We start from the raw sequence: 12,491 nt of genomic DNA on the forward strand, positions 1-12,491 counted from the left end.
CAGCTAACTGCTGCTAACTAGCTGCCATTACCTAATTATCTCAGTTAGCCTGCAGCTACTGGTCAAATTAGCTCACTCGTGTAGTGCCATAACTAGTGACAGTGGAAGATTTGTGGCACAGTGACTCATTTCAAATTTAAAAAATAACAAAAACACTCACAGGTAAGTGCTGTCCAAAGCCGCAGAGGATATTGTGAGAGATAAAACACAGATATAATTGCCCGTACTGTGAACTCGGAGCACCGGAGTGTGTGTTTAAGTTTACACCTTTACTTAAGCACTGGAGGTTTTCAGGCCAGGGACGGGGGGGCCCGGCAAGGAATGATTGCGGGGAGCATCGCCGGGCAAGCAGGCAATGAAACTGCGCTAAATGACCCTACTTCTCACCTGAATAATTACCTCAGTAAACACTTTCCTAATGCGTTTTAATGGTCGCTAGTTTCATGTCTTCTTCAACACAACATGATGATCATTTAGTAAATATGGTCCCATTTAAAGGAAAATAGACCATAAAGCAGAGTATGCTTCAGGGCGGGATTATCTATGATTGACAAGTCGTTTCCAAGCTTATTAGGAGTTAGCTGTTCACTTTCTCCGGTGAGTACATTTAGTTGTAAGCCTGTTGTTCCATAGACAAAATTGTCAGCCCTGTTAAAATGATGTGAAATACAGATGCATCTAGCTAAGCAAGCTAGCTAGCTCCACACACGGCCGTTAGCGCCACCGTCTCATCCAAATATGGGCTGTTTCTCAACACCGAGTTCGCCAAGTTCGGACTTCTATACCTTAAAGCTCGGACTTGGCAAGTTCGGCTCGGGAGTACAAACTCCCGAGCCGAGAGTTACCCGAGACTTGATGACGGCCAGACCCATTAGCGGGCGGGACCTCACATCTCCGAAAACATCGTAGCAATTTTTTAAATCAGCTATGTCTTGAGAAATTAACCTCATATTTGTAGTTTAAACAATTATATTCCCGCATTAAAAACTCTTAAAACTACTATATGTGACACAAGAACAGCAGTATTATAAGTTACAGTTCTGAGTTTTCTCGTCCGACAATTCCGCTTTTTGGCGGCGAAATGCATTCTGGGATATCTGGCGATCCGAAGTACACACAAGTCACCACCGATGCAGGCTCGGTAAAATGGGCGGAGCAAGAACACATCCAGGTATTTGACTGTACTTGGCTAGATGCAGACTTTTGAATTGGAACAGTACTTTGACTGCGACTGATGACGTTTCACAAGTCCACAAGAACACAAGTACAGACAAGAATGCAGATTGAGAAACAGCCCGTGTCACATACGGTGCCACTGGTTGCAAAAACTTAACATGGCGGCGCCCTATCGGCCAAACTCAAGGCTTCAAAACAGCAGTCCACAAACCAACAGGTGACGTCACGATGATTAAGTCCACTTCTTATAAACAATCTATGGTCAGCATGAAGGGGTAGAGGCGTAACCACATTCAAGTACTGGCTACACGCCGATCAATATCTGCGACAAATAAATAGTAAATAGCACTCCGCTTTCCATTTCATGGAAACTTTGTGTGTAACCCCTGTTTTTACAAAATGTACCTGTAAATACGATTACGTCTTCTTTTTTCTGTACTGTAACAGAATACAGTTTTTGTATCCTGATTACGTAACGCCATTACATGTAATCCGTAACTCCCCAACCCTGGTTATATAGTACCATTTTGATGCCATTTTACCATGTAATTGCCTAGCACCCTGTTGCGTATAAATTTGGTATCTCCTGCAGTGCAACATATGTCCCGAAAAATTTGGATTATCACAAGTGGCAACAGCATAAAAAATGGCAGATGAAGAAAAATAAGCTTATCAATATTTACAAATAGGCCTACTGTTTTTAAAAGATGCTCATCAAAGCAGACAACTCCTCAAAATACCCAATATGTGGCCACTTCACACAAAGTACATTCGCTCAGGTCCCTCTGGATCTTCATGATTAAAACTTTCTCCCTGGCAGCAGGTGAATTGCTGTGCAGAAATCAATTTGCACTTTCTCTCCAGATCTGTCCTGCACATACTTTCACCTTGCACTGATATAGTGTAACTGCTCACAATTAATCAGGCCTAATTTTGCATAATTTTGCCAAGTTCATTGTTTCCACAGTTATCTAATCCCTCAACATTTGTTCATTTTGGTGGTCCAATCATCCTGCTACAAACTCAGGACCAGCTCTGTCTCTACTGCGGTCCACAGTGTCATCATAACATCCTTTTACAAATCAAGTATCAGAGTTCCTTAAGGTTTTGGTATTTTTTTGGTTTGAACCATTATGGAAGACAGACCACAATGTGATTAAGCTCTGAAATGTGTGCTGTAATGGCCGTAGTTGCTGCTGACACTGATAATAAAGTATCTTGACACAACACTTCTTCAATCACTCTCCAGTGTTCATTATGGTCCTCTCTCAGAGGGGTTGTTGAATTAATGTCATTAGTAGGGTGAGCTTTGAAACTTCCACTGGTATTTTGCATGACATTCTCACACTCTCATGGATGGTCTCATAAAATTATACTGAAGAGATGTTGCCACTGGAAGGTGGCCGCCCCCCGCTGGCTCGAACTGTGATCTGAGTGATACTTTGCTTGGCTGGGGTGAGAGGATTTTGATTGTGACACCTCCACAACCATCTCCGCAGCTCTGTTTGGACCTGCAGACAAACACACGTGAGCAGAGCTGTATTGGAGGCGTAAATACTCACTCACTGGGAATATAGCAGTTGCAGAAAAGACACTGTGGCAAATAGTGTAGCAATGTGTGCTGTAAAACCTATGCTTATATAAACTTGTGCTTATCTGCACAGATGTTAGAGCTTTAGGTAGTTTGTTTGTGTGTCTATGTTTGTAGGACTTTTGCATCACAAAACTGTCACCTACATTCACCTACCTCTCCATTCATGAAACAGTAAAGTAGAGCCACCACAAAACCCTGCAACACAAGATATATGGTGATTGTTTTAAAATCACAACACTCTAATCTTATATACACTTGTATTACTTGAATCAGGTAAGTGCAGATTGTAGGTATATCGGTATTGTAAGGTATACCGATATACAGACATAAGACAGATATAAGACAGACAAAACAGTTTATATCAATATAGTTTGATGTTGAGTTAATTAAGTGGCGGTCAACACTGCTGAAGACCTGGATTGTAAGAGAAACAATGGTTCAGTCAGTGTTTCCCACCCATAGACTTTACTCGGACGGGCCACCCAGGTTTATTAATTGCTGCCCAAGTATATTTACAATATATATATTTACCCATTTTAGCGTTTTGCAGAGAAACAGAGTTGTTATCTATTACGTTACAAGTCGCGGAAATGGTGGATATTTTCCAAGACCAGGTGAAGCAACAGTGAACACACCAGTGCAGATGTCATTCGTTAGCTACCACGTTGGTTTTGCTCTGATAGGCTACGTGGTTAACAAGCCTCCTCCACATGTGGCGCAGCTGCTGCTGTGAACGGAACAATGGGTGGGTAAGTCCAGAAGACGAGTTCTGAGTTTTTTCTGCGACTTTATATAACGCATCCTAATACTGATGAAGAAAGTCAGCAGAACAGACATATACAAGGAGAGAGAGACAGAAAGAGGCGGGGCACACTGATGTGTTTGCAGCAGTATGTTAGGTCTGTGAGTGTGGGGAAAAAAGAAGTGAAGGGAAAGGGAGCAGATTAAATTAGTGAGTAAACAATAAAAGAAGGTGGAGAATGAAGTAGAAATAAGCTGGTAGAAATAGTATATAAATACTGGACATACATTTTGGATTTAAAAGATATCCCACATCTCAATTTTGGCTTTGACATACAAATGAACATTTAGCTCACTTCGTAAAAAATACCGATCCTGTATCGGAATTCAGTCTAAAAATGTATTATAAGATTTTGTTCCATATCGTCCAGATCTTGTACAGTTTTTACATTTTAAGTTAGCTCTTGGGTGTAAATTTATCCTATGATGCGCTTTTTTGAAAAACACTTTCAGATTGGTCTGTCAGTTTTTATTCCTTTATTTTACACACTTCAAGTGACATTTTTAAGTATTCATGTTTTCATTTACTTGTCATTTACATGTTAAATTTTAGACAGTATTTGCAGTGACCAAACTGTTAATAAGTAGGGTTGGGTTTAAGTGCAAGCATGAGAGCATCTTATTTTAAGCAGTTCCTCTTTGTAAACCTTTTGTAATCTGTCTTAATATAGTTTTTAGGTCTGGAGTTTTTGTTCTGCTCCCTCTCTTCTGTTTTATACCTGAAAGGATCCCAGCCCCAGCTCGATGTAGAGTCTGGCTGCCACTCCAGTGTTCTCTGGCAGGAAGGCAAATACTGTGTAGTGCATCCCAAACAGAGGGATGAGGAACAGGGTGGATTTAGCCAGCCTCCTGAGGGAAACAAACAACAGAGGAATGAAAGAAAGAAGAAAGACTATAGAGTCTAGGTAATGTAATGGGACAAGCGTGGGCTAATCCAAATTAAAAGGCCCTGAAAACACATTTCAGCTTCTTACTTACTCTAAGCGATGGGTCATTCATGAACAGTGCTGTTTCATGTGAGAGATTGCTGTCTTTTTTTTCTTTTTTTATCTGCGCTCCTTAGTTTTAGTGTTTTGAAGTGGACGGGGCTCAGTTGGAAAAAGGTCATGTCACATACCCCAATGCACCAGTCAGGTGTCATGGCATCTGTAGATTTGTTGCCTGGCTAATTTCAGTCAAATCTGATTAAACCACACCCACACTGTCCTGATGAAGCAAGCTGCTTATTAAAATAACTATGTTTCTTTTACTCTGACTTTGATAGTTTGTTTATTAATATTCAAAGAAAACCTGAATATTTCAAACCAAGTTTTCAAGAGCCTTAAAGTGAGCTGTATCAGGTCAACAAAAAAAATCTGAAAATGAGGTAATTATGGCCTTTCAAAATATTCACCTTTATCAGTGTCAGTCTAATCAGTGTTTATGTTTCAAATGCCACGATACAAAAGCAAAATGCATTATTCTGCCAAATTTCATCAGAGGTAGACTGGATGTGATAGATATCAAATCTTTAATAAACAAACTGACCTTTAAAACAACACTGTAAGAAGGCCAATCAGTGGAATACATTAAAATGTCAAAATACAAAACCCTGATGCATAGTGCTCAAAGCTTAGTTCAAACCAGACCAGATATGTCTAAATATTGTGTAAATGTTATTTATTTTAGTGACACTACATTATTACACCAAAGTGCTGCAAGTCATGTGGTTTAGATACAATAACTCCACCTCTGTGATACATTTTAGAAAACAGCCACCGATTAATACCCCATACTCTCTTAATCTTCTTTTTCTCATTTTATTCTTTCATGTCACAGAGATGGTAAACCATCTGGGCACATATCTAATGATCTCACAACCAATTCAAAACAATCTGTCACAGATCAATAAACAGCAGTTTAAACAACCTCAACAAAGATGTTTGCACACTGTCTTGTTCTCTGATGATTAGATCATATTCAAAGCTTCTCCATCAAGCTGTCACACATAGAAGGATGTGATAATATAGTTTTAGTCATCTGAATATTCTAAATAGCCAAAATAATCATTCTGATCCAAAATAACATCACCACCTTGGCTGCTGAAAGATTAAAGATGCAAACACAAACCAGATTATGTTCAAGCCTATGATAGGATTGTGTTTGCCTTTTGTCACACCTTGGATTTGTGCCTTTGTGTTAATGTCACAGATCCGTCTGAATCAGATTGAAGTTTGTAAGACGGAGATGAAGTGTGAAAACATGCATTGAAAAGGTAGAACAGTCACGTCGCACGCCGATGGAGGAGACATCTATTTCTGGTATCCGGTGCTATTTTTATGTGCTACTCTCATTCTTAATTGATTCAGCTGAGCTGGAATCTGCACCAACCAAATGTCAAAAGGAAAGAAGGATTCATTCTGTTAAAGCAGTGTTTCTGGGATCCCAGAGCAGATTCATAGACGCAGCATTTTCTCTCTTAGAACGTAAGTAAGAATTTATCATTTTATGAATGATTTCATCAATTCACTCACCTTTCCCTCTTTATAGTAAACTCTTCAAATAAACTGCCATCCATTTCCAACACATTCATTTGCACTCAGCAGTTCTACCTAAACACTGTTTTATAGTTTGAAAGAAGCACTTAAAACTTAACTTTGTCTCCTAATATATTATATAGAGAAAAGGAGGCTCTGCACACTTCCACTCCAAATGTCATTTTCTATAGTGAAGGTCTTCAGTGACAGCTTGACTTAAAAATGAAATACTTTCATTGGAGAGCCTTCTTTTCTTCATATTTGATGTTTTGTGATCTTTCTTGCACCTCACTATTGTGTTGCAAGTGTGGTAATATTCTCAAAGCCATGCTATTGCCTCTATGAGGTGGGCCCAGCAGTTCTTTGACTTAAATGCTAACATAAGCATGTTAACCAACATTCACAATGCAAAATATTCACAATGACAATTACCTTAAACCTGCATTCTATTGAACAGCCAACAGGGGGCGACTCTCCTGGTTGCAAAAAGAAGTCCAGTTCCATTAGAAATAATGGTAAAATGACCCTACTTCCAGAGATGGGGACTCTGACTCGAGTCCGAGTTCAGATGTGACTTGAGACTTGTCCTCACTCCCCTGACTCAGACTCGAGGTGCGGGGCATGAACAATGTTTATCTTTCTGATGAGCTTGCTGTTATTCCCCTCCTTGCATTACCTACAACCTACCTACATAACACATACTACGTATCTGCTGCACGCGGCCACACGTGAGACATGACAACAGACACCGGCAGCTGCTGTGCCATTCATCATAAACTTTGGCTTTAAAACTTCATAGAAACAAGGCCCATACAAAGAAGCGCTGAACGCAAAATAGGTTAGTAACCTGAGGTTAGTAAACATGTTTAGCTCAGCATTGGCAAATTGAATAAATGAAAGAAATTACCCATTAAGGACAGTTGATGGAAAGTCAGGGGATCACCAAAGTTATTACAATTCATCATGAGGTGGAAAATCTAATAGAAAGCCAGCCAATAGACCTTTTTAACAGCGGACATTTGGTCCTAAGCACAGGTGTGATTGATAACATTAATGATGGCTCCAGTGTCCCAGCAAGCCATGATAGTGTGACAGTGATCCAGCATGCAGAACAGGACTCTGAAACTGAAGCAGCTAAATGGAATTTGTCCATCATTCATTTATCCAGCTTTTTCAGCTGTAACATAAATGTCTTCCATGAAAAAGGCCAGTAGTTGTCAAGACATTCCACTTCACACCACACACATGAACCTTGTGGTGGCACTAGAGGAAAATTCAGGGGATCATCAGTCATTAGGAAATATTGTTGGGGACCCTAGGTGTCTGTGCAAAATAGCTGAGCTATTTCAGTCTGGACCAAAGTAGTGGGCCGCTACAGTAGATTTGATGCTTGGGTTTTATGTATTGCATCTAATGTTATACTAAGGTGGCTTCCTCTTTTAAGAGCTCTAAAAGGTTAAAGGTTCAAATTAAGTGTATTTTACAGTGAGTTAACAAGTTCTGTGAAAGAGAGAAACTTGAATTCAAAAGGTGTAGAGTTGTATTTTTCTGTTTGATAATAAAAATAGGTGTAAGAATATTTCTTTTCATATTATGAGTAAATTTTTTTTATTTATTAGACAAAAAGAAAAGCTAGAGAGTTTGTGTAATGCAGCGAACACACGACTCACATACCTCTTGAGGTACAAGACAGGGCATGCCGGGGCTAGCAGGTTAGCATGCTAACTTCTGTAGATATCTTTGTTTTTTGCCATAATGTCAGAACTGTTACTTCTTTACATTTGGTTGATAATTTTAGTCAATTTTTTTTATGTTTTTAAACTATAATTCTGGTTCTAGCTTACACATTGTACCTTTAAAATACAAACATTACAGATCATCAAAATTAATGTCCTTTAAATGAGTATTACTGACTTTTAATCTCAAAGCTACACAAGCTACCTCACAATCATTGGTCCATTCTCAAGCTGTTTGCCTACCTACTGGGAAGTATCATCCAATCACAATATCATGCAGCCTTAACCAACCTGACACTTCTCACTCACTTTGCCGATACACCATTTGCTGCGGCAGCTCCCTGCATCACCCTTTTTATTGTATTGTGTGTGTTTAAGAAAAGCACTCCTTGCAGAAGTTGTGACTCACATAAAATGTCCAGTGTCATTGTTCCCGGCCATGGCTGAAGATTTAAGCTTTTGAACCAAAATCCGGATCACGTTGATGAAGATGACAATGTTGACCTGGTAGGGATGTTCACATATGCACAATTACAATTATTAAATAAAGAGAGAGAAAAGACACAGTACTTTAATGCATCAAAAGCTATTTAAACATGCAACAATCCCACTCTTAACAAAGCAGACTGTAATACTATGTTAAATTGGCATTTGTGAATAAAAGCAATATTAGCAACTGACCGTTGGCTAAACACCTCACTCAGACAGCGATTGTCCGATCAAAGTTTAGCAACCGTAATTAAGCACAACAATCCTGTCAGGCTTTGGATTTCTCCACATGATGACATGTTGGGCATCAGGCTGTAGTAAAAGCAATACACTAAAGCCTTGGACTTGTTGTATGGCTAAAATTGTCATAATAATTCATCTACACAAATGTAAGTAAAGTCAGATCTCCTCGCATGATCTATTGTTGGGGGACTAAAATTGTGAGTCTGTTAATTTATTCATTCCACAGTTACACATTACACAGTTTTTTTTCTGTCTTTCCTGCATTTGGCAGCTGCAACTGTGTTGCTTTTAGTCTGGATTGTGTTTAACTTTTTTGCATTTGTCAATATTATATTTTAAAAATGACACTCTGCTGCCAGTAGTTTTCCGATTGGTCATATGCTGCAAACACTGCTCCTTTTTATGTGAACGCGCTCATAGCTGAATTGGGAAATCTTCCTCTCTGATCTCTGCCAGCGTCAACAGCATTAAACTGCATTCTTTTGAGTCCAAGTCAAGACCAAGACCAGAGTTTATGGAGTCCAAGACAAGACCAAGACTTTTAGGAGTTGAGACCAAGTTGAGACCAAGACAGACGGAGGGCGAGACCGAGTCAAGACCAAAACCAGTTCCCCACATTACATACACAATAAAATGTGGAACGAGACCATAGGTACTTCTCAAAGTGATCTGAAAGATCCACATTCCCATTAAAACACCCACATGCAAACAGAGCTGAAATCAACGTAAGCATCTTTATTCAATACTCCTTTTCCATGTTTACCACTTAACACTAAAGCTGTGTGATCTGTCCAAAAATGTTTTCACAATAATGTGATATCATTCGATATCAATAATTATTAATCATTATTTCTTTCAAATTTAAACACAAATGGTTAATCGTGGTTTTAAACTTTTCTGTATGGTCAGAACAAACACTTGATGCCAAACAGTGGATCACTTCACAAATCTGAGGCAGAACATTCAAAACTATTACGATAAAATCTTTTTTCACCAAAAATGCATGAGTTAAAATAAGTAAAATGTGTTTTTCAGTCCCTTTTCAACAAAATAAATATCTTAATAGAAAAATTGAGTGCTAATTCATTTGTGATTCAAATTAATTAAATCAAATATTTATTAACATTTGGAGTGCGTGTAAAGGGGGGACAGTCGTTTATGGTAACAACACATTTTTAATTAGGGTTATTGGTTGCATCTGAAGCAATAAGTTTTACATCCAATCAAAGTTTGGATGTTAACAAATAAATCAAATAAACAGACAATGCAAAAGCAATTTATTGATATTCCCAAAGTTAGTGGTCTTGACTGGTCTTGAAAAAAAATCCTGAGTCCTCAATGTCAAGACCGAGACAAGGCCGAGTACAAATACGGTCGAGTCCGAGACGAGACCATCAAAAAGTGGTCCTAAGACCGGTCTTGAGACCAAGAGTGGTGTCAAGTACTACAACACTACTGCAAGCGATAGAGGCTTTAGATGAGGTGAAGGACCCGGATCGCATGTAAGGCTTGGTGAAGGACCGCCAATGTCCTCTTCATATCAAATCTCGATCCATGGTGTAAGCAACTGGCATGCAATGTGAATGTTGATATCTGATACATGTAAAATTTGAAGCATTTTTGTTCCTTAATTCATAACCAGTTGTTGCTGGCAAAGTTAACATTAAGCTATGAAAACTGCGATTACAGCTTTGCAACAATAATTGGAAGCTACATGTAAATACTTGGGCCTAATGGTGCTTTCAGACCAAAGCGAAGCGAGTGTTCGGGGCGGTGAGTTTACATACAAAGTCAATGCAAAGACGCGTAGAGCCGTGATTTCCTGTCGGGCGGCGCGAAGCAACACGAAGGGGGGCTTCAGAGCGATGTGTGGATGTGTGGAGAGGGCCCGGCAGAGCTGGGGATTGAAAATCTGCTGGCTGGCAGAGAGCTGCTAAACGTGGGGGAGAGGAGCAGGGAGCAGCGCTGCAACACCCGTAGTCGGTCTGGATTATGCTCTGACAACTACACTGTTTACTCGTGGGAGGAGCTCGGAGTAAACTGCTTTTATTAAATTAGCTTTTTACTTTAGTTTTTGGGATTATAATGTTGATTTATCTTCACTGGAGCTTCTCAGCAGCTAGCTTCTGTGCACATCCGGTTCCAATGTTGTTGTTAGTGTCGTTAGCTCTGTTGGACTACTACTTCATTTTTATATAAAAATCGGACAAAACTGGACATTACTTGGAGAAAAGAAAGCGAGGAGGTTGAACTACCTGGTGAGTTCAGAAAACATGTCTCTGTAACTTTATTCCAGCTATCATTGTACTTTACTGTGACCAAGTTAGCATAGCATAGCCCTGATCGATCCAAACTCCATTCAGAAAACATTTTAGAAGTTGTGGTCCTGCTGTCTTGCTGACAGACCTGACAAAACATGAATTCATATGTTTAACAAATCTGTATCATGTTGTAGTTATTTCGGCATCAGTTTAATCTGTTTATTGCTATTTAATCACAGCAAAATGTTTACTTTGGGTTCATACAGCTGTATTAATGAAAAAACCCTCCCAATGGACGCATCATGCTCATGGAAACGTGTAGCTAAAAGCAAGAATATCTCCGGCTGAAGTCATGCTTCATGTATATCCTGTTTCCACATTTTGTTTTTATCGATACACCAACTTTTCCTTCTCAACCAAGTATAAAAACTCTTTTATGATATATTTAGTTCAGCGTTTCCATTCAGGTTTTATTAGCAAATTGAAAATGCGCATAAAAACAGGTGGATGGAGTGAAAAGCAGGATCTTTTCTTTCAAAAATAAGCAAGAATTTAAAGTAAATCAGCCAGTCATCTTTGAGAGTGGAGTTGACAGATGTAGCAACCGTAAGTGTGGGGTCAGAAGATGTTTAGTTTCAGTGCTCTCCACCAGAGACATATTAAGATACTATAAGGACTTTGTCTCCACTCACCAGCAGCGAGGCTGTCATTGGTCCTTTAATAATCCACCATATACCAGTATTGTCTGTGTCGTCCCAGCAGCTACAATTGAAGCCAAATGAAATTCAATTCAGCATTAAGATAATGTTACACTCAAATCAAAGTACACAAACCGGAATAATTACTATTACTACTACTACTGTTTAACATGCAGTGGTACAATGTTATCATAGCATTGATATTATAAGGATATATAAGCTGCTTTGCTGCATGTCATGTAATATATCATACCCGCTGTCATCATAGAAGAATCTGGTCAACACCCAAAGTATAAGAACTGTTGATGGGAGCCCTACAACATAAGAGCAGAGATTAATTATTAATGTGTTGTGTATCTGTCATGTAAAATTAATCCGAGCGACATTCGAACCCCCAACTCACATGTTTACTGCATTTTTTAAGAAAATGTTGTTACGCATATAAAATATGGTGTTTACTCTGTGTAACTTATCTGTCTCCCACTTGCAACTCCATGACAGAAGAAGAAGCAGACACAGGATAAAAGCAGGAGACCAGAGAGAGAGCAACATAGTACAAACTAGAAAGAAGCCGATAAGACACATCAGAGCTATAAACACACACACAAACATACTCTCTGGGTTTCTTGTCAGGTTGTAAAAACTGACAGACAGATATGCACTTTAGCTATAAGTGCATAGTTTTATATTTGAATCAGGTTTGATTGTGTTTTGTTGCATACTGATGGTTTGGAAGATAATGTTTAAACTAAGCTGACATATTTGTTTATTAACATGCATAGATATATAGGGGAGAGCAGGGTGATTTTAGCCTGTGGGGAAGTTGACCCACCCCTTGTTTCTCTGCAACCATAGACAAAGTTGGTTATATGAATACATATTTTTGAAAAGTTAATCAATTTTCTCTCCCTGTGGTGGAGAGAGGCCCTTGGAATAAGTGATAAGCACATTTAAGATTAAAAAACAGTTTTTTGCCA

At 39.0% G+C, this 12,491-nt stretch overlaps 1 protein-coding gene across 1 annotated transcript in view; it reads right to left on the bottom strand.

Annotated features, from left to right (window-relative positions):
* Nucleotides 1-2,231: 2,231 nt before the first annotated feature.
* The window catches only part of ghrhra (growth hormone releasing hormone receptor a), a 50,942-nt gene continuing 40,682 nt past the window's right edge, over nt 2,232-12,491 (bottom strand). Inside the window, exons 8-13 of the mRNA XM_046051977.1 lie at nt 11,768-11,828; nt 11,509-11,578; nt 8,233-8,327; nt 4,291-4,420; nt 2,924-2,965; nt 2,232-2,687 (exon numbers count right to left, since the gene is read on the bottom strand). Coding sequence (XP_045907933.1) covers nt 2,547-2,687; nt 2,924-2,965; nt 4,291-4,420; nt 8,233-8,327; nt 11,509-11,578; nt 11,768-11,828 — 539 coding nt within the window. The 3' untranslated portion in view covers nt 2,232-2,546. The remainder of the gene's footprint in view (nt 2,688-2,923; nt 2,966-4,290; nt 4,421-8,232; nt 8,328-11,508; nt 11,579-11,767; nt 11,829-12,491) is intronic.

The sequence above is a fragment of the Micropterus dolomieu genome, linkage group LG06, assembly GCF_021292245.1.
Source record: "Micropterus dolomieu isolate WLL.071019.BEF.003 ecotype Adirondacks linkage group LG06, ASM2129224v1, whole genome shotgun sequence".
NCBI classification, from domain to species: domain Eukaryota; kingdom Metazoa; phylum Chordata; class Actinopteri; order Centrarchiformes; family Centrarchidae; genus Micropterus; species Micropterus dolomieu.